This window comes from Pelecanus crispus, chromosome Z (assembly GCF_030463565.1).
Source record: "Pelecanus crispus isolate bPelCri1 chromosome Z, bPelCri1.pri, whole genome shotgun sequence".
Taxonomy (NCBI): domain Eukaryota; kingdom Metazoa; phylum Chordata; class Aves; order Pelecaniformes; family Pelecanidae; genus Pelecanus; species Pelecanus crispus.
The window spans coordinates 12,948,751-12,974,893 of NC_134676.1; the positions used below are offsets into that span (position 1 = coordinate 12,948,751).

General features: G+C 45.0%; 1 protein-coding gene across 1 annotated transcript in view; it reads right to left on the minus strand.

Moving 5' to 3' along the window:
- Nucleotides 1-26,143, minus strand: part of PDZD2 (PDZ domain containing 2) — a 138,565-nt gene that overhangs the window by 47,006 nt on the left and 65,416 nt on the right. The window contains exons 2-5 of the mRNA XM_075726938.1: nucleotides 18,898-19,300; nucleotides 5,808-5,950; nucleotides 5,042-5,174; nucleotides 2,593-2,760 (exon numbers count right to left, since the gene is read on the minus strand). Coding sequence (XP_075583053.1) covers nucleotides 2,593-2,760; nucleotides 5,042-5,174; nucleotides 5,808-5,950; nucleotides 18,898-19,300 — 847 coding nt within the window. The remainder of the gene's footprint in view (nucleotides 1-2,592; nucleotides 2,761-5,041; nucleotides 5,175-5,807; nucleotides 5,951-18,897; nucleotides 19,301-26,143) is intronic.

A 26,143-nucleotide genomic window follows, 5' to 3' on the forward strand; every position in this document is an offset into this window, starting at 1 on the left:
CCTGGCCAGAGGTGGGTTGAGAATCAGTTTCAAATCTAAGACTTCTGACACTTAACTGAGACTGCAGTGTCAGTTACCCGGTCCAGATCTTGAGTACCACCCATCCTGGAAGTCTCAAACATTGTATTTGCACGGATTAAAAATGGTCCAGCTCAGTTCCTGCTTTAATCATCAGTCACACTGTCATCCCTTATCTACAGTATAAATACAGTGGAATATATATGAGAGAAAGAGAAGACACCTGAGTATCACCAAGACAGTGGGAGCAGCAAACAACAGTAATTTCCAAAGCAATTTTGCAATAATCTATGTGTACATACATATATATGTTTTTTTTAAAAAATAAAATCATGTAATGCTTCATGTTCATACTGACCTTGAAGTCTGCTTCTAAGCTTTGCTGTGAAAAATCCCCCCCCATCTTGCCATATAGAAAAAAGCCACGTGTCAAGTTTATCTTTTCCATACGTTTACCTTCCTATGTTCTGCCTGGTGGCATGCAGGATTTGCACAGCCCAGCTCAGCTCAGGCTGCCCTGATCTGATGAGGATGGATCAGCCTCAGGGTAGAGCCGAGGGGTCTACACTGTACAGACTTGGCCACCCCAGGCTGCAGAGAGCCCTGTCAGCACTCCGAGGCTGAGACCGCAATTACAAGGGGAATGCAAAGACACCCTGTGCTTTGCATTAGAAGAGGAAGGATTTCATGTGCAGCTCAAGCAAAAAAAGAAGGTCCTGAGAGTCACCAATAGCTTGTTACATCCCTCTGAATTACATCCCCTCCAACAAAAAAAAATTAACAGAAACAGAGAAAAGAAGAAAAAAAAAAAATCTTACTGCTATTCTTCTAATGTGTTTATTGTACTCCGATTTCTGTGATTTCCCTTCCATCCCCCCGATCCATTACGAAAGCACAGAGCTATTGCCATCAGGGGCGAGAGTGCCAGATAGGCAGGCAGATCGAACCAGCTCTGAATTAACCACCACTGCCAGCTGCAGTGGCACTGGCATGGACATTGGGGCAGGCTCCAAACTCAGGCCCATGCTGAAGGGCTCCGGGCAGGCTCGTGCGGCTGGGTCTTCATGGTGGTGTGCACCTCAGCTACCTTGAGCCTCCCCTAGCATTATGTTAATCTGGAAAGGAAACACCCCATTAAAAAAGCCATTGCTGAAAACCAGGCAGAGCCGTGCTGGAAAATCAAGAGCAAAACAAGTGACAAATAACTCCTAGCATGTGCGGAAAAAATCACTGGAATGCCGGGGAGCTGCATTCTGAAGCCACACATAATTAAGTTTTGACAAAATTTATTTTTATGTTTAAGTGTTGCCGAGCCACAGCCTTATGAAAAATTACCAGAATTTGAAACATGATATATAGAGGAACTTAAAGTATTTTGATAGCCAAAAGAATGCTTAGGTGCCCGCTCAAGTTAGCGCACAAACACTACGCCATCATCAGCGCGCTAAGCATCCCCTATTTATTTGTTTTTCCCTTCCTCCCTGCAAAAAGGCACCCTGGCACATACAAGAGAAGCCAGTGCAGAAATAACAAAACTTGTCACAGTAAAGATATGCGTGAGAGTGAGGACTGTTAGAAGCATAGACTCAAAGAAAGTCAGAGATAACAGGCAGGTATGAAGTGAACACCAGCATTAGCTAGACTACAGCGTGAAGACTCGTCCCAGGGAGCAGTCTTTTGCTCAGAAAAGCGAAAGTATAAGAATACAAAATCGAAACAAATCACCAAACCAGTATCACATCTGAGCCATCCAAAGGTTTAAGAGATTTATTATAATTGCTGCAGAAAAGAGGGGGGAAAAAAGACAAGAGGAGGGGAAAAAAAAAAAAAGATAAAAGCTTCAAGTGAATCCACCTGCTTTCTCTTGCTGGAAAACCAGCCTGCAAGCTCTTTAGAGTAGCAAACATAATTTTATTCTTTGTCTGTACAACAGAGGCCCAGGACACCGATGAAGTTTTAGAGAGCTGCTATATTACAAATGAATAACAATAATCCACTTAATCTCTCCTTAATGCAGCCCTGAAGGGAATGCAAGTGAGATTATCAATCGGCAGCATTTATTCAGCAGAACTTCAGTTTTGGTTCACAGCCAGAAATTCATATCCCTCCCTCCAAAAGTGTCTGTTGGCTTCAGCAGAGCAAATAAAAACTTGAAGACTTGGATCACAAACTGTTAAAGAATTTTAGTTACAAAAGGAGGGGAAAGAAGAGCATGTTACTGCATAAGCACTGTGAGAGACTTTGCATCAGATTCAACAAAGGCAGTGGAAGTGGGTGGAAAACAATCCAGCAGCAGACAGAAAAACAAAACCATGATTGCCACATAGCCTGGAGGACACGAGAGCTCCTGCTCCCCATGCCGCTGCTTTGCTGCAGCGCAGTAGCAGAGATGGCAGATGCTGTGGTAGATGACATCCCCATTTCGGCTTGTCACCCATCTCCCATGCCAAAGGAAGGCTGGGTGGGATCGTCCCATCCCGAGGACCTGGTCTGTGTCGGGCTGCAGGAGAATGTGACAGATGCAAACGGGCGTCAAGGGAGAGAGTAAAAATGTCACACCAAAGCCACACTTACAGCCACCAGTGCTTCAGGAGACACATTCACTCCCTTCACATCTTCTTCTTCTGGCTCTTCATTTTCTTTATTGTCAGTGCAAGAGACAGAGTCTTGGACTGAGCAAGTGCTAAGCAAGTCTGGCAAACTGGTAGATGGGTACTTCAGAAAATCCCCTTCAGCAGATTCCTACCAGAGAGACAACAAAATATGTTACACTGCATGCAGAAAACCACCAAAAATCATGGTGAAACTGCTCCATTTCACCTGCCCAGTGAGAGCTCCCTGGTAATCCTCCCCTTGTTACACACTTCCATGTCCTCAAACTTGAATGGTCCAGTTATAAAAAGCAGACCTGGTTTTAAAGTACATATATAGTAAACACAGGCTAAACACAGGCTAAATCTAAACGTTTAGATTTCATAAAGGAGAATTTAAAATAAATGCTTCCCCAGTAGCCTGCTCCTCCCCACTTTGAGTTTATTAAATGTCACTGTGAGCAGACTCAGAGTTTACAGACCTCATTACTCATCTCATTGCATCCCAAATCACACTCTGTGCTCCTGCTCCCTCCCTGCGGATGTTCCCTTCACACATTTATCTATCTACATGCGCAAGAATAATACACCGACAACCCTACCTAGGAGAACAAAATGAAAACTGACCCACCAATCCTCTACGAACTCAGTCCTGACACTTCAGGATCTGCTTCCAGTCTTTGGCACGTTTTCCGGGAGGCAAACACGCACATCAACTGAAAGCAGTGGTCAGACAGACTCTCATTGTATTGCTTTCAGAACAAATCCTGCGTTCAGAGCGCTCACCTGGCCAAATTGCGAGGCGGCTTTCCCATATCAACAAATAATGCCCAAAGGGAGCTGTTGGGGAACACTTCACCTATTTACACCTTTTCTGAGACTGCCTGAAACACGGCACAGGCTGGATTCCCCACTGCTTGCCTTTCCAAGACCTCCTCCCAGGGACATGAAATCTGTCCAAGAGCACAGAGCAAGGGCCAAACAGATTCACAGCCTGATCAGGAATGTGAAGTTTTATGCTGTAAGCTTATTTGTGATGATGATTTTGATGCAGTCATCACATGAACAAGCAAATAATTTTAAGGAGAAATTTATGCAGTCTACCACTTTGCATTTTGGCAGAGACTCCAATTGTCTAAAGGAAATACAAGATGTACCTATTCAGGTCAAAGCGCGTTGTTTCCAGAATAAACACCAATGTGGTTAATACCAGTCTGTGAGCCTACGGAAGGTCTTCAATGAACTTCACTGTCTAACTGAAATGTTAGAGAAGTTACAGGCTCTTCACTTTGAATATGGTGGGATAGAGCCTCTTCTTGAAAAACACAAGCATAAAGCATCCCGAGAAGCCACAGAATCATAGAATCGTTTAGGTTGGAAAAGACCTGTAAGATCATCCAGTCCAACCATTAACCTAACACTGCCAAGTCCACCACTAAACCATGTCCCTAACCAGCACATCTACAGGTCTTTTAAATACCTCCAGGGATGGTGACTCAACCACTTCAAGAGCATCCAGACATTAAAACCGCAGAAACCTGCATCAGGTTGGCTGGGGCAACCTGAAGATGGAGCTAAGAAAACTTTTAAAAATACTGACACAGTGGCTTGCTGACACTTCACACTATACCTGGAAATGCAGGTTTACAAGTGGTCCCTTTGGCCCAAGATGTTCCTGCCAGCACCCCAAAGGCCCTGATGGCCCCCACCTGCAGGCAGGTTCTTCTTTGAGACCCTGGGCACTTTCAGGAGCTGGTCAGCCGCCCACCAAATGGCTGCATCAACCCAAGCCGGGGAGCAGCAGGCTGTGGTCCAGGGAGCAGAGCAAATGGGGGTGGGCAGGATTTTCTTAAACAAAGGGCAAAATATTGTGTACTGTCCCCTCAACCTCTCCTGTGATGAAAGCAGAATGAAGAGCCTGACTGCTAAATGAGTTCCACTCTCATTTCCCTGAAATTTCATGCTCCTTTATCTGCAAGAGCTCCACTCCAAGCTATTAACAAGGACAAAATAAGGAACTCGAGCCAAGAGATCATCATCAAGAGACCCCAGGCACACAGAGGACAAGAGGATGAGAGCTACGGAGGCTATGCAGGCAGGAAGCAGAAGAGGCTGAGAACAGTCTGGGTTTTTTAGCATATACTTTAAGAAAATGGTTTTGGCCAAAACCTAACAGCTGCATGAATAAATACAGACTCATTTGCACACTGAACGACAGTGACAATACAAGCAAATCATTAAGTTGGTCTATACCCTGCTGATTTGCCACAGATTTATGGCAGCTACCGGTATATTTCCCATAGCTGTGCGTTAAATTCAGTGGAGTAAATGTGCACATGTGATTCCCCATCAAAAACATGCCCTTTCCATGCAGCACTTGCACAAACTCTTGTGAATGTAAATTCAGGAGACCACCAAGGAGAGGACTGTACCTTGCTAGCGACCACCAGCTGCACCAGGCCAGCGGCTGAGCGAAGGAGAGCCACGGCGTCCTGGTGGGAGAGCCCAACCAGCGACTGCCCGTTGATCATGAGGAGCTCGTCGCCTGCCGTCAGCCTGCCGTCCCTGCGGAAACAGAGCGGGAACACGGAGCTGTAGGGTGGTCCTGCCCCGGTGCCAGGCGCCGGTGGCACACGGTGGGACATGGAGGCGTGGACACATGATCTGGCTTATGCTAAGCTTGCAGTATTATTTGCCCAAAAGAGTGGCTAAGAAAGGCGCCCCCAGGAAATCACTGTTAGAACCTGAGCCATTTCACCCTCTCTGCACAGCTGAGACCCCTCAAACCTTCTCTGTGCCCCACTGGAGACTGCCAGGGAGCAGCAGTGAGCCCCATCCCCCCCGTCAGGGAGCAGGGCCAGGGCTGGCAGTGAGCACCCCAGGCTGCACGACCCACACTCACCCACTGCCAATCCCATGTGAATGGCCCATCTTCCAAAAAAGCACTCGGGGAAAAAGCCCCACAAGCCATCAGACTCCATCACCAAGCAAGTGTTTGATCTGTCTACAGTTTGGACTAAACATGTCAGAAGAAGCTTCAGTGACCAATCACAAAAATAAGTTTTTAAGCTACAAATGCTGTATTCTCACCCTCACATAATAGGAGGGCAAAACCCCCACACCTGTCTCATGAGTCGGGCTAACAGCAATGGCCACAGATGCTCCATCACTCCCATGAAGGCACCGCCATCGCCTCACCTGTGTGCGGAGCCGCCTTCCTCCACGTGGGTGATGATGATGCTGTGAGGGGACCGCTTCGACCCTCGGCCTCCCGTTATCTGGATTCCCAGCCCATCTGTCCCCTTCAGGATGTGCATCTTCCATATGCGGCAACCTTCTCGCTGAGAGAAAATGTGCAGAGAGTCCTTCAATTTGGATTTGGACACTGAGAGAGGGCTGGGAGCGTACAGGAGGGAGCTATTTAGCACCTTGCTGCCCATCACCACGCATCTGTATAGCTCAAGCTATACGGGTATTTTTGCTGAGCTTTGCTGTGTTAGCTGTGGTCCAAGCGAAGGAGGCAGAAAAAAGCAGGCAGCACAGAGCAGGGTCAGCACGTAGAGGTTTCCTTGCAGGGCTCTGTTCACAGCTTTTCTGAGCCACGCAGAGGTGCTGCTCTCAATGCCCTGATCCTTTCTGAAGCAACCAGTGGCCTCAAGCCCCTTCACCAAAACTCAAGAATGAGTTGTGCAGGGCTGCAGAGAAGCAAGATGTTGTTCAAGGGGACCCTGAACACCGGGTAGTGCAGCTGCTATTGCAGCAGGGACCAGACTGGCATCGCATAGCAGCGTTTCCCTCTCCGGAGGGGTTTGCAGGATTTGAGACATAGGAAAGAAAATACCAGCTTCAAATTATCAGCTGCCAATCAAATTTCTCCTATTGGACAGCTGTTGTACAGACTGTAAATAATAAATTTACCCATAGCAGAGAATAACTTTTCAGTATAAGCAAGGTAATAAGTGATGTTTAGGACACCTTTATTATTATTATTTTAATGATTATAAATATTTATCCAAAAAGTGCTTTACAAACTCCAGAGCAATACGAAATGCAAAACAAAAACTAGTTCCCCTGAGTCCTACCAGCAAGACAGGGCACAAGGAAACACAAGCGTGGCAGGTATGAGCAGAGCAAAAACGGGAAGGAAAACCAAGCAAGACATGTAAGGCAATTGCCAAGACTCTTTCAGAGAGCAGAAGAATCACGATAACAGAATTATGAGAAACCCTAGGAAGTTTTCAAGCTTGCAAGCCAGCAAAATGCACAATTTGGAGTCAATTTTTAGGCCATGTGTTGTAGTCATTGGGCACCGGGTCAGCTATTTCTGACTGGGTCTGTTCTGCACACAAGTAATGTTCTCGCAGTACGCAAATGCCCAAGTAGCAACGATGATTAAAATTTCATGCCAAACTGTGAAGAGCATGTACAAATTGCTGCTTGTTTCTGAGAAGGGGAACTGCTAAATATATCGGCAAACCCAAGGCTTGTGGCAGCAACCTGCAGATTTTAGGCCAATGTTGTTTATCAGAGCCTTTATTAAGTGAAGAAAATGTGCTTTTTTTACCTGATCGCTGGCGCCCTATGATGAAACTTTTAAATGCAATGCAAGATGAGTTTTTCAGATACAGGAACAAAGAGGTCAGTATCTACACCAGTATCTTAAGAACAAAGTGAAAAGTAATAATAATAATGTTACACAGCCCTAGACCACAGATAGGAGAAACCGGAAAAACAAACCAGGTGTCTTAAGAGGTAACCTAAAAGTTTGAGCCTGAAAACGTATACACCTGTGGGTAATTTGTTAACTTGGAAGTTATGCACATGGGCAATATCCCAACAGGTTTAACTGGGATCCTCAATGCATCGATAAAAGCCAAGTCTTCTCCTGAATAACAGGACGTGTCAGGACAGAGAATGCTTTGAGATAAATTAAGAGTGATACGTGAGACGCCATGTTAAATGCAGGGGCAAGAGTCAACTATATTTATCTACATAAAACACAGAACTGAGCTACAGCATGAAAATGCTCCAGAGAGGTTTTATTGCTATGAAGTACCTTGCACCCATAATGAAAACAGCATAGCAGAGAAATACAATCTCTCTGCCTCCCCCAACCAAGCCCAGGCTGAAACGATGACCATCTATTCTCCTCATAAGATGCCACTCCGAGTGTCCCATTGCTAAATCCAATTTGGAAGCAGACCCTCCAATAAAGTTTAACAATGCAGTCATAAAATTGGGTTTAATGATTTGCAAAAGCTTTTTGGAATGCGAGTTATGCAAAGGCCCACGACGTGCAGCGCCTAGCTTGCATTCCTCAGCACTCCTCACTATCACACATCTTACTAAAAAAAAAAAAAATTCCCAAATTTATTCTTAACTGACCCACTCTGAAATATTCATTTACATAGCAAAACACTTAATAGCAGCAAATGGCAAGACTCCACTACTCTTAATGCAAGCACCATCTTACTCCCCTTGAACTCCCACTGAAATAAAAAGCACTTGCAAAGTAAAGCATTACTCAGTCCAAACACGGATGGCAGAACACAGCCACAATAAAGACAACGAAACCATGTGGCACGTACCCAAACATGTATTTCTTTCACTCATTTTCAAATGACACGCTCACCGTCTCCCGTGTAAGAAAAGGCTGTCCCTTCAGTCCCTGCCGGTCAGCCGCATGCATTCCACTGGGAATAAACAATTCAGCGTCGACTGGAAATCAGATCTGCTCACTGTTCTTTCCCTCTTCTTCATAAAACATTCATAGCTCTTTATTTAACCACGTGCTACAAAGCAAACACCCCCCACCAATACACATGTACCTCCGAGGTACGTCACTCCAAGATTTTGAAAGCTAAGTATTAAAAAGCCGATTGCTAGCCTTTGCTTGAGGCTTCTTGGAGAAAGGGGTGTTCAGCAGAACCCCCTTCCCCTATGCATGAAGCTGCTATCTCGTTTGCACAGAGCAGCATGGATACTTCACAGCCAGCTAGGAAATGCTGCTGCTTTGAATGTGCATCTTATGTGATTCCACCACAGGAAAGCCTTAATAGTAAAGCTCTGTGCCAATTCCAAGGATTTGTAAATGCATTGAAAGTTCACTTAAAACCAGTTTTCCTGAGTTATTGGAGATTCCCAGGTTCAGCAACACAAAACACTTTAAAAAAAAGAAAAGAAAAAAAGCAGAGTGATGCATGTCTTCAATTTTGAAATTTTTTAAAGGATCCTATTTTCAAGCTTTCCTTCATAAAGAAAAAGACTACAAGCTCACTTAGTCTTTAAATGAAAGCTAGGATTCTGGTGTATTCACTCCACTCCAGAGACTTACAGTACACAAGGGAAATGTCAGATTTGGCAGTTTGCAGGTCTGATGTCACTGTCCTTGAAGCCTGCATTATCTCTGCCCAGAGGAGGACAAGTTTAACTGCTGACCAGTCTCCTCTGATCAGCTGCACAATTCTGGTTGCTGCTTGGCTGCTGTCAGTTTCATATTGCTATTGACATCTGAACTTTTCCATCCTCTCAGAGTAATTCTCATAGCTTCATTTATCAATGACTCAGAATAATCCCCCCAGCTTCGTTCACAAGTGACACAACAAATCTGCACACATGCACCAACAGTCCTCAGTGCAAAAGCATTTCATGCCTAAAGCACAGAGATGTGCTGATGCCGGGCCAGCCAGGTATCTCAAACCAGGTATCTCCAGACATCCTCAGCAAGGACAGAGGCAGAGGCACTACCAGCTCCTGTTGCAGCCAGGGACTAGGTGATACTCAGCTTTGGTCACTCTTCAGAATAAGGAGACCAACCTATATCCCTTAACCAAAGGCAGGCCACAATAACAAAGCTCAGCACTTGAGAACCCAAGTGGAAAGGGCTCACTAGATAACATGGGCTGAATACTTGTATATGACAGTCCAGAAAAATCTCCTGCAAATCACCTGAGATTCAGCCAAGATGGACACTCAGAAAGACATCCATGCTTGCTTTTAGAGTGTCAAAAGAATAGGAAGCCAAAATTTCCCTCTAGAGATTTGTTCCCCATCTCTTGGGAGCAGATGTTAACTCTGCTCAGATCCACTCCATGGACTTGGCTTGTAAACTCAGAGCAGCAGCAGACCTGCCTACACAGAGGGACTGTGGATTCCTCTCAATGGAAGGGTTTCACAGACATGATGGACCAACACTTGTCAAATATGGTCTCAGAGGAGGACATGAGACTGGGTCATCTCTTGAAGTCCCTTCCAGACCTACATTTTTTGTCTTCCCTCACACCGCAAGCAGAAATACACATGGTCAAGTCAGGCTGCAGCTGGGCTAATGGCTAATTTTTGTTCTCTGCAGTTACATCACTCTTAGGTGACTCAACTTTCCTCCTAACTTGGCTCTTTCGAGCAGGCAGCCCTTTGGACCAGATTTTTCCACTTGAAGCTGATCAACTTCAAAGTGCGTAAGCTACAAATAATTAAAATGTGTTTAAAGACAGTATGAATATTCTACTTGGATTAATCACAGGGAAAAAAAAAAAAGGGGGGGGGGGGGGTCATCTTATGTAACAGACCGCAAGTGAGAATAGGGAATAAGCTGGCAGCTTCAAGCGGGTCCCCGCAGGCTGTCTTTCTCCACCATGAAGCCATTGTACATCAGGCAGCCTCTGTTCAGAGAGAGCCTACATCTGGAATAAACTAGCGTGCTACAGATCAGAAAGGAAGCACGCTGCCAGCGCGACGTGGGGAAGCTCGCCTTCTGCCTGCTCCAAGTGCATACCATCAAACGCTTGATTTCATAAGCACATCATTAATAAACCAAAAAGGAACGTTTTTCCTCCGAGTGTTGAGGAAAATAAATAAATAAATAAATAAATAAAAGACATTGGAGCCGTTCTTCCCCCCCCTTTTCTTTCACCAGCTAATTGCAGAGGAGTTTAAAGGGGTTTGACTGATTTTGACTATGCTGTGTTCAAGAAGCTGCAAATCTATACATACAAAGGAAAAATTGCTTTGAAATCTTGTATTAAAGAAAAGCTTGGCAGGAGCAAGGTGTAAACAAATGGAAAACAGAAATGCAGTAAGTAGTTAAAAAGCCAGACAGTAAAATGGAAAATGTAAAATAGTTGTCTACAAAAAAGCACTTTCTGTCACAGCAGCAATTCAGCCAAACCTGGTGTAAATATGTAACAATTGTTAAATAAAAACAGAGATAAGCTCTGATGAGAATACCAATAACCACGCAAGGTCTGTATACACACACTGACTGCCACGGGCCCTAACACAGCCCGCGGGATGTCTGCCCCTCTCTGCATTTCAACATGGATTTTTACTGTCAGTCTGCAGGGACTGGTTCCCACTTAGAAACTTCACAGGTTTTCCCCATAGGAGCAGCAGAAGCAAACAGCAAGCTCTTCCTCACCAGCCATGAAGCTGCTTTGGAAATGTGACACTTAAGAGACAGTTGTAAGTTTCATGCATTAAAAAAAATTACTTCAATAGGCTTCACAGGAGCTGACAGCCAATGTGCCGATCACACACATCTGAAAACCAGAAGAAAACCAGCACAAAATCTCCCAAACAAAAATGCACCACATTCAGACCAGCATATAAGCAATTCCCTTCAAGCAATGAGCAGTGCAGCATCCTCCTCGACAGGGATAGGGAGTGTACTAGGATGGCCATACCAGCACGCCGCTCCCCAGCACCCTTCGCTGATGTAGGATAAATTAAAAGCACTGTTCCTAGCTGCCTGCCCCACCCTGGGTCAAACCATGCCTCCTCCCACTATTCCCATTCCCCAGCAGGCAGGTGGGAGAGATGGATCGGTAGCTGGGGAATTAACTTGCATGATCACATACCAGGTGAGCAGCTCAAACGTGTCAATCTCAAGATACAGTGAAAGTCATCACTCTTCACATCACAGGTATACGTGTGAATGACTCAGTACCAGAAAATCATGCCAAAATCTGATTTCTGCAGATTCTTAACAAGCCAATTATTTCATTAGTGGATAATGAGTATATTTTTCACCTATCTTAACCAGGTTATTTTTAAGGCTGATCTGACAGCAGGATTCCTGCTTTCATCTGCTACCTTGGGTTTTGTTTTCATTGTTGTACAAGGAACCTAAACAACTCCAAGACAAATCAAAAGCAGGGGAAAAAAATCTAAATTCCTTTATCAATAAGTTATTCCAAGACAGGAGTTCTTTGTCCATCCCTACTGCCCATGAAAGCTTCTCAGCACTGAGCCACTGAAGCCTTCGGCTTCTACCTCTGGAGGATGCAAGCCACACAGTGGGTGTCTCTGACACCACTTGAAAGAGGGGAAAAAAACCCCAGACCCAAGTAGTCCTTAATATAAATTAGACAGTGTTGACCACGTGAACTTTCCATGTCCTCAAAATAAGTAGGAGCCAGCAGCATAGACAGAACTGCGATTGCACTGAAGTGTCCACTGCTGATCTAACAAGTCCCCTTGTTTGGACAAACGGCCGCCAGACACTTGGCATCCTTTCACTGAAATGTGAATACTTTCCCGATGGAAAGAGAAGCGTCCTAAGGGATAAAGCCTGGGGAACAGTCAAAAGCAAAAACATACCCTCTCCCAAACACAAACACATAATTAAAATACACAAAACAGGCATCACAGCGGAATGGAGGAAAATTCTGTGACTGTCCCCCAGGGATCCATCTCTCGAGACAGACTGTTTAATGACATCATTTCCTTGGCAAGGGCTTTAAACATTTTATCAGCCATTGCAAGCACCTGAACTACATCATCACCCCTTACAAAAATCTGCTAGAGTCATTTGTCATCCTGAGCCATTGCCATCTGGATTGTACCTCTCTGAGCTGCTCCCCTCTTGCCATCAACTGAAGCTTTATAGCAAGACCAGCCAAAGGATTTCTCAGCTATCCCTGTCCCTGGGGGGCTTCAGCCCGGCAACTGCCGCCGGGGAGCTCAGGCTTTTAAAGGTTACAAGGTGTTTGCATTCCCTCAAGTATCTTGCCCAGTCTCATTCTCTTGCTGGGCTATTGGGAATGGTTGGTTGGTTAGTTTGGAGTTTCTCAGAAAACACCCTCGCTGCCTGCAGTGGATTAAAACCCGTGCTAGAGTAAGTCACCATGCTCCCGTGTCAGCTAAAGAGGAGTCTCTTGTGGGGAGTGGTATTACAACTGTCAGCATCATTTGCTCACTAGTTTCAGCACACTGCCTCAAAAACTAAGTGTATGTAGCTTTATGACACCTGAAACATCACAGCACCTAAGCAAACAGCATACTCTATTTTTAGGCACGTCCACTTGGTGTCAAACATTTGCACTTAATGATTAAAACATGAAATGGTGTGAACTTACATTGCAGCTAAAGCCAGTCCTTTGCATTTCAGTTGTGGGTTTGCTGTATCTTTAATACCACATGCAAAATGAAAAAAACACTTTCTGGGTAGGTGGGAAATGCTTTCATACCGCTGCTCTCACCTATGGTTTGTGATAGCTGAGCATGGCTGAGACCTCCTGTGACACTACCTCGTGCGTACCTGTGCTGCCTTTTGGGGGTAGCTCATTTCCAAGAGTGAGGACCCCATTTCAAGATGACACATTAAAACTAACTCATTACAACTTATCCATTGCCATACTATCTCTATGCCCAACCCTCCACCACATCCTTGGAAAATTCAATCCAAAAACAGAATAAAAGGACAGATTGCTATTCAAAATTAAAATCTGCAGCTACCACAGCTGTAGCAATTGCTTAAATCACAGCAAAGAAAGGCAAAACCTTAAGTCAGTTGAAAAAATTGGCAGAGAGTGAGACTTAACCCCAGAAAGTTGTGATGATGGTTGTTTTATGGCAAGGTGGAACATAACTGGCAGCAAAAAAAACGAACTGTAATTTCACTACTAGTTACATCAAAGCACTTCCTAAAACCCCAAGCGAAAGCAAGGCCAAGTTTTGTCAGTGCTGTACAGCTACAATTAAAAGACAGCCCTTGTCCCTAAGAGAGTTTACAACCTAAAACAGGCAAGAGAGAGGGAAGAGGTGCTTATCACAGTGCACATTAAAACTTCAAGACAGTAGATAGCCCCAGGATTCATGTTAATGAAAGTTGGAAGCAAACACAACAGATAAAGAGACGTTAAGAACAGAAACCGATTCTGAGGAAGGCCTTTACATGACTAAAGGTGTTTACATTGAAAACTAAGAATAGAGTTATTTATGTCTAAAACATGCATCATATAAGAGTCCCGTAAAAGCCTTGATGAAACAATAATTGCTGCTTAGGTTGCCAAAAAAGTTGATGTAAAGCAACTTAGCTTCAGTAGCTTCAGTAGAGCTGTGAGTATTTACCCTTGTTAAGTACCTTGCTCACAGCAAGGTTTTCATTTTGCTACAGCAAGTGGATGAGAATTTTTTTTTTCTCCATCACATTTAAAAAATAGTAAAATGCTTAAAGCCAGTACATTATTTCAAGTCTCATGTTTTGATTCCTGTAATGTGCCATTAGCCTTCCTCTTCTGCTTGGCAAGATATTTTCCATTAACCAAAATGCAAGGTAAGGCTGGCATTTACCAATGCTAATTGGTAAATACTGCTACAGAAAGGTTGTCAGCCTTTCCTAACTGCAAAGCAAAATGCAATTCAAAAGCATTCAGCCTTTCCTGAGACAAGCCATCTTAATAAGAAAGCAGTAACGGGCCCAAACAAAGAAGAGAGTTGCTGATAAAATGAAACCAAGCATGGTGCAGTTGCAGCAATACAAAAGCAAGTGCTGGCTGGCAAAGACCCGACTGGTCTTTTACATGCACAGACATCCATGTGCACCTGTGTACACACTCACAAGTCTGGAGAGGGTTGTGGTCTACGTAAGCCAGGCTCAGTTAGTCTATAAGGGAGCAAAGCTGGCCAGGCATGCTACTCTGGCAGGTGTGACCCGCTGCAGAGTAACTGGGGTTAACTACATGGAGCCAAGATCTTGAAGCACTACTATAACCTAGACCTCCCCCCAAAACCTCTGTGAGGCAAAGTATTAATATCCCCTGCCTTCCCCCCCTCCCTTCCTTTAATAAACGGTACACCAACTTCAGAGAAACACCAAACACACCTTACGAGGCCACCAGGTGCTGACTCGTTTCCAGCCCGGAGAGGCATCCCACCACGGCCCCGCGCTGCCGTGCTACCACCAGCCCACGAGGCCGGCTGCACACCCTGCACTCCTCCCATGCCACGTATTTCTCTCAATGGAGAAATGCCCAAATACAGAGTCCCGGCCCCTCTCACCTGCCTCCCTTCACTGTTAAAGCACTTTTACTCTGCCCAGTTTCCTTTACAGAGTTTCCACTGGTGACTGCTAAATTTGTGTATGGATTTCAATCCCTTATTAATCTGGATGCTTACACAGAAGCAAGAGGATTCAAGGGGATTCTGGAGGTGTCTTGTTTTTGCTTTTAATGGTTGGTGTTTTAAGGACTTTTCAGAGCATCCTGCTGGGTCCAGAGGAAGCAAAGGTGGCCAGTCAGCTCTGGTACACTTCATCTCCAGCCAAGCTTCTTCTGGCTTCATCAATGAAAGCCTCTCGTCATGAAAGCCAGACCTGGATCAGTTCAAGTCCCCTTTGAAAATGACACTCCCACCCCTCACACTCATAATCCTGGTCCTTGCAACCCTCACAGTCCTACTTCTGAGCCCTGCCCATGCCAGCCGTACCTGGCCACCTCTGGGCACTCCTTAGGGGCTGAACAGCTAAGAAAGTGGTCCACAGCTCTTCCAAAAACACCATGATAGAGAAACTGAGAACAAAACCAAGGGATTCTGTCCTATCGGTAAACAGAGTGAAACCACAAAATTGGTATATTGTGAGGAAACCTCACAGTTTCCTTTTCTTTATCATTTTCAGGCGACTCCAGCAGCCCCTTGCTATACTCCTCTTTCATCTGTGCCTTTATAATTACCAGCCCACAAAACACTGCCCTGTCTCAGGCTACTGAATAAAAGAAGTAAACTTTGAATTCTGTATTTAAGCTTCCCAATCTTCCAGGATGTGATGGATCATTACTCTGGCTCAGAGATTGCCTGGTCTTAAATCACTGCCCATGACTCCCAGTGCAGCCAGCCTGGGTCCTCTCCAAGGTCAGGTCTGGTTTCCAGACCTTTGAGATCTTCCCGCCAGGCAGGTATAGCCTTGCTGGTTTGAATCCCCACATTTTAAAGGGCATTTAGGTTCATCCTAAAAATATTGCAGCATAACTTAACCACCTGTAAACATTAAATGCTGCCTCCTAATTGACAGGTACAATATTTACTGAGGGTTACATACCAGCAAACAGCCTGGCAGATTTGTTTATACATAGCGATAGCAATGCCAAATACACAGAAGAGACACACCAGGATCTGGGAGATGAAAGGAAGGCTGAAGAAAGGGACTGACACATGCACACAAACCAGTAACACAGGAATCTCCTGGCAGGTTCACTTGACAAATAGTATTCATCTTGCCTCTCATTTCACAACTCAGCATTGCTGTTATTAGCAGCACGCTGCGAGAAAATGGGAGGACAACCCCACGCTCATGAGAGAGGAGGTACCCTGAAAGCAAAAGACACCAAAGACGTGGATGCCTCAAAAGCAGTCCCAGCACAATATCCCCAAGGCATCGGCCGTGAGCTGGCTCATGGGTTCAGTGCAGCAGCAGCTGAAGACACGCAGATTCAACTCAACCTATTCTTCCCTGTTCTTGTTACCACAACTTCAAACTAACTTTCTACGGAGAGAAAAAGAGATGTTCCTGGACTCCATATTCCAATTTCAGTAATTCTCCAATCTGCGTCATGGGGCAGGGGAGGGGGAAGGAGCAGTGGGGAGGACCAGCAAGATCCTCCCACAGCCATGCTTGTCGCCGAGAGGCTTCTTGAAGCCTTTCCTCCTACCCGCAGCCGACCTCCAGCCAGCAGGCTGGCTCTCATCCTCTCGAAGCGAATATAGTGCTCCCCGAAGGCGCAGGGCTGACAGCCCTGGCTATTCAATTAGTCAACGTGTGGAGAAGGTGGCGAGCGCAGGGCAGGCAGCAGGGATGGAGCTGCTTTCCCTATGGAGAGGGTGCCCTGCCAACACACCCTGTCTGTGCTCGGGAGGAGATAACTCATCCCGTGGCTACAAGAGGTTTGGCTTGCGCTTTGAAGCCCGAAAGCTGGCTGCAACTTCTGACATGACATTCTGGATGCCATTTTCAAAAGGCTCCTGACACAACTGGATCTCACATGCTTGAGTGCCAAGTCACGCTGTGAAAATGGAGGTGGAAGTGAGATTTGAGGCTCCAAAGTGTCTTTATTCCTTGCCTTATTTTTTTTTTTTTTTTAAACAGGACTTAAATAATTTTGGAAATTTTATTCACTGTCACTATTCAATACTTATTAAGAAACTGAAATAAGCCATTCATTAATCTGATAGCAGCTACCCCCCAGATGCTAAAGTGATGGGTTTCTATAAGGCCCCCTCATCTTTAAAAAGCAAAGGATGGACAAGGCATATTCTTCAGGCTCCAGGTATTCACATTGGTTCTCATTCAGATATCACGAAAATGTAATTAATACTGACACATACAGAGGTCATATCTCTAAGCAAAATATTAAGGGGGGGGGACAACAGGGACTGAAAGAAAGAGAGAGAGAGAGAAGAAGCAATTTTATTAAACAACTGTGCCTCCCAACAGGCTCCATGACAGATACACCACAACTGAATAGCTCTTAAATTTCCAGTGACTCAACTACGCTTTTATGTTTTACAAAGCCACCTTGTATGTGCTTTGCATTAAAAATGTCTTTATTGCTCACATTGATACATATATATTCTGAATTTGACAATTTACTTCTCAGACCAAAATGTCTCAAAACATCAAGATAACATTAGTATGAGATGGCTCCGTATCAAGAGTTTCTTTTTACATATATATATATATATATATATATATATATATATGTATGTATTTATTTTGGCTTTCCACTTCCTCAAAACAAACTGTGATCATCTTCATTTATAACAGGTTTAATTAGACATCTTCAGAACACATTCAATAAGTTTTTATATGGACCAGAGCTTTCAAAATACTGAAGGATTTATTTATTTATTTTTAAACTTCTAATGTTTTCTTTCAGAAAGACTGCAATTAGGAAGCTTGCAAGAACAGTACACAAACATCCTCCCCTTGTGTTGCACCACGAAATTCAACATGCCTCACTGATGGGAAGAGCAGGTTTTCTCAATTATGCTTCTTTAAGACCAGCATTTTTAAAAATTGGTTTTAGTCCCTCCAATGTATTTCAAGTTAAATTAGCTGAAGTTCACAACCACCATCACCACCACTCCGCAGTAGTATTGGGGAGCACTAATTCAGAGGACACGTTTAAACCCATGGTTTTCTCAACAGAATTTAGTGATGAGATGTCCACTCATACTGCTCTGTTACCAGCTTTGAAGTCTTAAAACCAAAACCAGCTGCTGCAGCAAGCCCCAAGCCCAACAAAGCAGCGTTCATCTGTTTATACTATCAGTGTCTCTGTAAAGATTGGCAAACAGCTCTTCTGGTGATAGATGCATACTGAAACCTGATCAAGGCGCGGGTTATTTTACTCCGTCCAACAATGCTGCAATCCTAGCCAGGCAACAAACCCCAAGATCTCCATTAGGTTGAAGAGAGAAGCAATGAAAGCCCCAATCCCACTGTCGTCCCAAGCATTAACAAATCGTCCATCTCATCAACTTGGAGCAAAATTCACAATAACTTCCATGTGGTCCCCAAACACTGGCCAAACAAGTTTTGTAACACAAATAAATGCACCATGGTCTGGTGCATCAGAAAAGGAAACTTCAATTCCAGTGTTAACATGAGCTTTAGGGTGCCATCAAGCTCAGAAAGAGCTAAACATGAAGCCCCAAAGGACAAAACGACCATCTTCCACTGACACCTCCTGCCCCGGTGTCGTAAGGTCACCAGTTGTCTCAACAAAAGAAATCCTGAGGCCAACCCTGACAGGTCAGAGACATAAGGAGCTTCTCCTCCATCACAGATGGAGCATGACAGAGGTTTCTCACAATTATTATTTAACTCTCTAATCCTCCTGCCCCCGCATTTTGGACCCCATCCCACGGCTCAGTGCCCCAACAGCTTGGGTTGTCACCTGGAGGCTCAGCCTCAGGACAGAGCACTGAAACCAGGGAAACCGCTTGAGAAATTCCCTTAATTTACTTGCACACCTGCTGCTCCCTTCTCTGGAAAAACCCAGTGCAAACATACCTGGGCAGACTGGTCTCCAATGTCTGGCACGCCACCATCTGACAGTCGGCACCGGTACTGTCCCCCGGTGCCCTGAAGCTGCTCTTCCCCGTTGTTTTCTGCTTCAGAGGTCTCCGGCTGAGCAACCTCCACCTCCATCGGGGTGCAGTGCCCATTCCCGTGCTCCAAGCCCGGCTTTTCTTTGCTGTCCTTGCTGCCCGGTGTTCTGGTGATGACCCCAAATTTCCTGGTCCTTTTCCCATTTTGAGCAGCTCTGTCGCCAGGTTCAGGGCTGGGCTTGGCTTTGGGGTCGCAGCTGTTGCTGTTGTTGCCGTTGGAGGGAGGAAGAGGGGCTTTGCGCTTGATGCGGCGCAACATGATCAAGTAGATGAAGCCGCCATTCCAGCACTGCTCGGCCAGGTAACTGCAAGGGAAGGGATGCATGGGGATTACTGACTGCTCGCCCTACAGCGCCCGCATCCCGCCTCGGCACCCCAACACGCTGTGCCCCGTGACGCTCATGCACCTTCTCAGGCAGCTGACTACCTGGTTGTGTTAGGACACCTCAAGGGACTGGCAAATGCTCTCTTCCTTCAGTATTAGAGGGAAACAATACCAGGACTAATATCAGGAATAGTAACATTAGCCCTACCAGCCACCCAGGCTGATCCCACCGCACCATAATATGACAACTGGTAAATGCCACCAAACAGGTTTCCACCACCCCGACCTCCAGACCCACAGCACAGCAACATGGAAAGGTGGAGCAAGGAAAGCAAAGCAGAGAGTGTTTCCAGTGGGCCATTAAAATAAATAAATAAATGTTTAAAAAAATTAAAAATCAGGCAGGCTTCATTTGTGCAGCAGCCCGTAGAGCATTTGCATCTGAAATGAGCCTCCTTAGTGAAACTAATCTTCTGCTTCAGTGTATGTACATGCTTTGAAGGCCCAAGGGAAAAAAAAAAATCAGCCACAGGGGTAAGCAGGCATAGCGCCAATGGCCTCAGTAGAGCAAAGTGTGGCACTACAAGGCATCTCAGCTCCCGCAAAGGCACATGGAAATAACGTGGCTTTCCTTTACAGCAAGTGTGTTCCAGTAAAAGCAAGAGCCAAGTCACCTCAGCTGTGCAAGGAGCAGCCACCAGGTTCTCGTAGCAGAGCAAAGCATCACCTCCCCTCCCAAAGTCTGTGGACATGCCTTGAAGGAATTGACATTTCTGCTTCAAGCAAATACTCGGCATCCTTACAGAAACTGCACCCATTGATGCAAAAGGGGAATCTAACTTCATGCCTCTTTTGGGAAAAGATATACCTCAACCCAAATTCTTTAAATATTTGGGTTTTGAGCCAAGGGTGTAACCAACTGAGAGTACAAACAAGCTGGAATTTGTACTTAGCAGGTTTGTATGTGCCCTTTCACACTAATTTAGGCCCCAAAAATATGCTCCCTTTCTCACTAGTGAAAGCGGCAAGAATTTCCCAGTGCATCAAATAAGCCTCTCCCGCAACTGCAGTGAACCTTTCACTAATACAAAGCAGTTGGTGAACCTACAGCTATCAGAGGAGATGAGAAACTAGGTGTGGAACTGAACCACAGAAGATCCTAAGAGAAAATAACACAACACTTGTGGGTGAGAGAGGAGGAGCGACTCAAGAGTCTTCCACCTTTTTTTTTCCTCCCCGGTGCTTGTAGACTAATTTTCCCCTTCCCTTTCTTAAAAGTTGTTTGGCCTTAAATACAACCCGTCAAAGTTATTCCTGCACAGAGGTGACTCAACGGCAAAACAGGAAAAGTGGCTATGATAACCCCTGAAGCAAACTTCTGTGCAAAGGAGTGAGGAAAGAACTCTCAATTACTCAAAGCAATCTGGACCAGCCTGGCAGTGACTGGAAATAACACCATGGGGTGTGTGTTTCTGTCCAGGGACACGAGCTGGTAGTTTCACTGCACTTCTTCCCAAACTTTAGATGCCCCCCCAGACAACACTGGCATTCCAATCACTTACATTTAATTAGGAAGACCGACGCCCAAACAAATACAGCAACTACATAACCTTAAAAGCAGCCCTGGAGCAACAGAGGGGAAGGACAAGTACATGGGCTGTGCCAAAATTCCCCAATGAATATAAACTGGACTCCAACTCCCTGGACAGTCCACTCAGCAGTTTTCACCAGGCAAGTCTTTTTTTTTTTTTCCTTAACATTAAGAATACTTAAATAAAGCCCTAAAACCATCTTTTTCGAAATGGCTGAAAGCAGACAGCCAACAAGCCTCACGGGTTGGAAAGTCTCTGCAGCCAAGGTCAGCCATCTGGGTGGCCACAAGGTGACACTCGGCTCAGGGAGGCACCCAGGGCTGGCAGGACCTGAAGAGTTAGCCTAAAAAAAATTCCAGAACTAAGATGGAAGTATTTTTGATTATCAAGTTAAAAGAAAAATTCTTTTAATCAACAGAAAAGGGGCAGTTTTGTTCCAGAAACAATATGGGCTGCCTGTTTTTCACATTTATCTTTCAACTCAAATTTCAAGGCAGCCAGTAAAGTTGATTAAAATTCATGACTTTTGCTTGCAGCAATACCACTGCACTCTGATCCATCATACATAAGCCTGATAGCATTGCTTCTCCTGGCACATGGAAACAGAAAAGCAGCTCCTCTCCCCATAGTCCTGTGGCTTACATGGGTGCTGCCCACTCTGTTTTTATGCAGTCAGTTCTGCCTGACTTGTTTTTGTGCAGGTGCACATATATGGGTTTTTTTTTTAAAACACCAATCTCTATCTCTGAAATAATCACTGATGTATTTTTGAGTGCCAGTAACCAAGTGCATGCATTAATCAACTACTTGACTTAGGAACTAATGGGAATGAGAGGGAACTTAGCATATGTCCAAATAAAGTAATTTTACAGAGGCAAAAGTAATTTACTATTTCACCTCCACTTGTAGCACATTTATTCTGTTCATAAAGTGTAAAGCTATGAAAAGGGGAGAAAAAAGGTTGGGTTTTTTTCTATCCACTGTCCACAGACAACCATCCCTACAGCCTGGAGCAGGGTTACAGCAAGCAGTAATAGATGCAGCTGCACTGAAGTCAGCAGAGCCAGGCTGATTTACTCCATATGTTGAGATGGCCTCCACGTTCCAGGCGTGCAGCCCGTAGTAACTCATGGGTTTATGCCTTCTTGAGTACTTCTCGGCAGTTCAAAGCACAAAATACGTTTCCACAAAAAAAAAAAAAAAAAAAAGTAATGTCTTCTCTGGGTCAGTGAGCAATTGCTTTTGCATGGCAGCAAGTGATTGCATACACCAGATAATGTCAAGTATTTCCGGACAGGGTAAATCCAGCTGGTACCAGTGATCCACTAAGTAGCATCATTATCTCAGAGTTTGTTTCGAACCAAAGACAAGGCATACCATGTTGGAAAACCAGCACTGATATAACACCAAACTCATATGACAAGATAGGAAACTAATATACCAAGAATTCGTGATCATTTGCTGTGTTGCCCTCCCAAGACAGAGCTGTTAACCAAGGGGCCTGAACCACCTTTAAGTTCTGCTAAGTACATGCTGCCTACTTAGCTGGCTTCCTTTTCCTTTCCCATTTCTTCCCCATTTAAATAAGAAGTCAAAAAACCCCACAGAAGCATAGCAGCTCTCAACACTGGACAAAAGACAGGAAAGGTTGTATTAAACAAGTGAGAACCTTCAGATTTTTAATTACTTTCTATCAATCCAGGAGCATTCCATGCCAGAAGGGAGTTACAGGATGGATTGAATAAAACATAATTGTACAGCCTCTAGGCTGCAGAAAACTGCAAAAGCTAGACAGGACCCAAAATCCTACTTCTCAGGGGGCTTAATGTGCGCAACACAGACAAGCCCTTTTTTTTTTTTTGAGGATTTGGTCCCTGTAGAGCACTTACAGAGATTTTAGCAATCAATACACCAACCATGTCTCAGGCAGGGCAGGATCAGAGCTGATGAGCATACGCTGCTCTCAGCACAGATACGGGGAATCAGCTGCAACCTCCAAGATGTCGCTTAGTTTGAACACCATCTTCAGCTTGGATGGACAAGGTGCATGGAGCAAAAATGTTCCTAATGAAGCTTTGATTGATCCAAATTTATTGAAAACTGAGACTCTAAAACTTCCTATTCCTTGTTTTGGTTGGCAGGGGATGGATTAGGATTCAGTGAAAGCCCTGGAACTCGTACACCAGCTAAGAAATCTTGGGCAGCTCTCCTAGTGCCAGCAAATGATGACACGTAACAAATCCTATTGCCATTGATTTTAAGAATGCAAGAGATTTTACCAGCTAATCATACGTCTATTAATATTAGTTACCAAAACAAAACATTTTATGAGCAAAACACCCATCCACACTTTCTGTATTTGCAAGGTAGTGTCAAGTCCCCTTGGCACAGGTGGGAGTCCCCTCAAGACGCTGCAGCATCATCTTCCCAAGTAGGGTCTAAAACATCACTGAAACATCGGCTTGAAAACATTTCCACTGGCATGCTCAGAAGGAAGGACCACCCAGCTGCTCCTGCTGCTTTGATCTCACCCTGGCACCAGCTCTGGTAAAACCCTGGCCTGTATAAAATGCCACCCTTAAGCAGTGGGGCAGACTTGTTCTCCTCTGTAGGAGAGAAACCATGAAAATGTTAATAATCCTAAAAACCAGGGGAAAATTATTTTACACTTGAAATGGCACTGGAAAGTTACCTCTTGCAAAACTCAACCACAGGTTGGAAAATGCAACTGGTGGCTGGTATCGGGGAGCATTTAATATTCTTTTTGTATCAGAGCTATGAAGGGACAGACACGTCCGCTTCTTTCAGAGACTATTTTGAGTTACGCAGCCAAATCCCATTTCTCCCCTACACAGCTGAACTGATTGCTGTGATCATAAAAACTGATAAACTTGCTGAGTTTATTCCAAGTTCCTTGGCATGCCTGTGAAGTGTCAGACTCGGAAATGGTGTCTTAGAGTAAGCTAGTAATTTTTTCATTTTTATATATATGTTTGTGTGTGTGTATAAACATAAAGGTTTACAGACTTGACAAGAGCATGCTGCGACAAGCTCTCTATCACATCCCATCTCACTTGAACAAATACAGATGGCTGCATTGAGCTGCAGAAAAACCAAAGCAGACCCAGCAGCCATAAGAAAGCATCTGGATCCACTTTAGGATCAGAAATATTGAAGAAATATGCTTATTTTACACTAATAGTACTATTTAGCATTTCTCCAGAACCTTGCATTCTGATAGATCAGAAAGTGCTTTGGAAATGATACACACAGAGTATCACTGACATCCCAGTCTGTTGTGCAGCTCACCAGGGCATAGAGAACAAACCTCAGCCAAGACAACCACTTTCAGAGCCCCCACCTAGCCCCCCTGGGACCTCTAATGTCCTTAGCAGGACAGACAGACCGCTGATTTTTATGGTCTTCTCTGAAAGACTCTGGCGTGGTAAAACATCTTGAAATTCAATCTTTAGGCTGGAAAGATGAGGGGCAGTGTGGATCCTCACAGAACTGAAACCTCCAGCCCCAAGGGCAATTTAAAAGCTAAAATTAACAAACTGTCTCTCCATGACACTGGCAAACGAGCTAACTTGCTTTTTAGTTAAGGCAGGCAAATGAATGACTAACAGATAGTGACTGATAGGAGGGCACATAGCTCCTCATGAAACCCTCATCTCGCTGCCCTCACTGTGAGAGAACACCCAGCCCACTGAGGACAGATTTTGGCAAGCACCAAGGGGTACCTTTCGCAGATTGTTGCATCTTCGGGCAGAATTCAAGTCTGCAATAACACATGCAGTGAAAGGAAAACACTGAGCTACAATGTCTCAGGCAAACCTTGTTGCAGCCGAGCTTGCAAGAGGTTTCACCTCCTTGGGGCTACAGGGACATCGCAAGGCCAGCCCTCTCCTCTGCCTCCCCAGGGCACTAAGCTCTCCAACCACAATTTATCTCAGCTGAAAGTGATGGCTTGGTAAATCCAGCTGCTACTTCAACGTACTGTTGTGGGCACAGAGCTACAGCACACCAGGAACAAGCTCAATCCAGCATCTCGTCACCGACAAGCCCTTTCCTGCCCCAGGCTCTGTGGGCGATGGCACATTCAAGGGACACGATGTTCTCTGCCTGCCTTAATAAACAGGGGGAAAGGCAGAAAGGAAAAGTCAGTCACGGAGCTGAGAGACTAATAACACCCAGGTAGTGCATTCAAACAGCCTGGGGTATGCAAGAGGGCTCCCATCTCCCTTTCGAGGATGAGCAACCTTCAGCCCTTGGCTTGTGGCCAAGGTTAAGCAGTACTTCCCTGAGTCTCATGTAGGCTGTGGCTCTCCATGCCATACCAGGTTTTTCTCAGGATAGCCAAAGTGGTGGCTTTCTGGAGAACAAAACTCTAAATCCAGGTTTTTTTGTCTACGGTGTATTTTCACTATTAAATTTACAGCAAGGAATGCAACTAGACCTACTGAAATATTGAAGGCAAAACAAATTTGGAAGTTAAAGTTCAAGATATATTTCTGTGGCCTTTCATAAGCCAACACAAGCATGTCTGGTGCTGTTTAGATCAAATCCTCCGCTGGATTAAATCTGCCTGTAGCTTTGAGCATCATACTGTTTGTACTCACTGCAGCGATGCTCCAGCTGCTTGCAGGCTGACTGCTGTCAGCCTGTACAGCCTGTACAACACAACACAACATCACACCAACATCTTCAAGAAGGAATGGCAGCAGCAAACAGATGGGCCAAAGTCTGATCTTCACTGTTCATCAAAGAAACCAAACCACCAAGAATTAAAGACCAACAGGAACAAATGCTCCAGCGCTGAAGTCTGCAAGAGCCCCTGGGCAAAACACACATCTGGCAAGGCTGACAGGAGGACCTGGGCAAGACCGCTTTGCCCACCGTGAAATCCTGAACTCTCAGGAAAGGTGAAAAGGGAGTGGAGGGACGACTGCTGCTGTGTTTTTGTGCACTCACTACCTGCTCGCGGCTTTTGCTGGAAGATGAGATTCTGTTTGCGACACAGGACCATGACTAAAGCCTGGTGAGACACCTCACTCTACCTGGTTATTGATGCAATGATGTGGCTTTGAATTTGGGAGAACTGAATTCCTTTTCCTTTGCTGTGCTACAGATCCCTCACAGCACCCCAGGCAAGTCTTTCCACAAAAAAAACAGGGCCAACAACATGCCTTATCTCATGGACTTAATCAAGCTCTAGAGTGGTGAAGCCA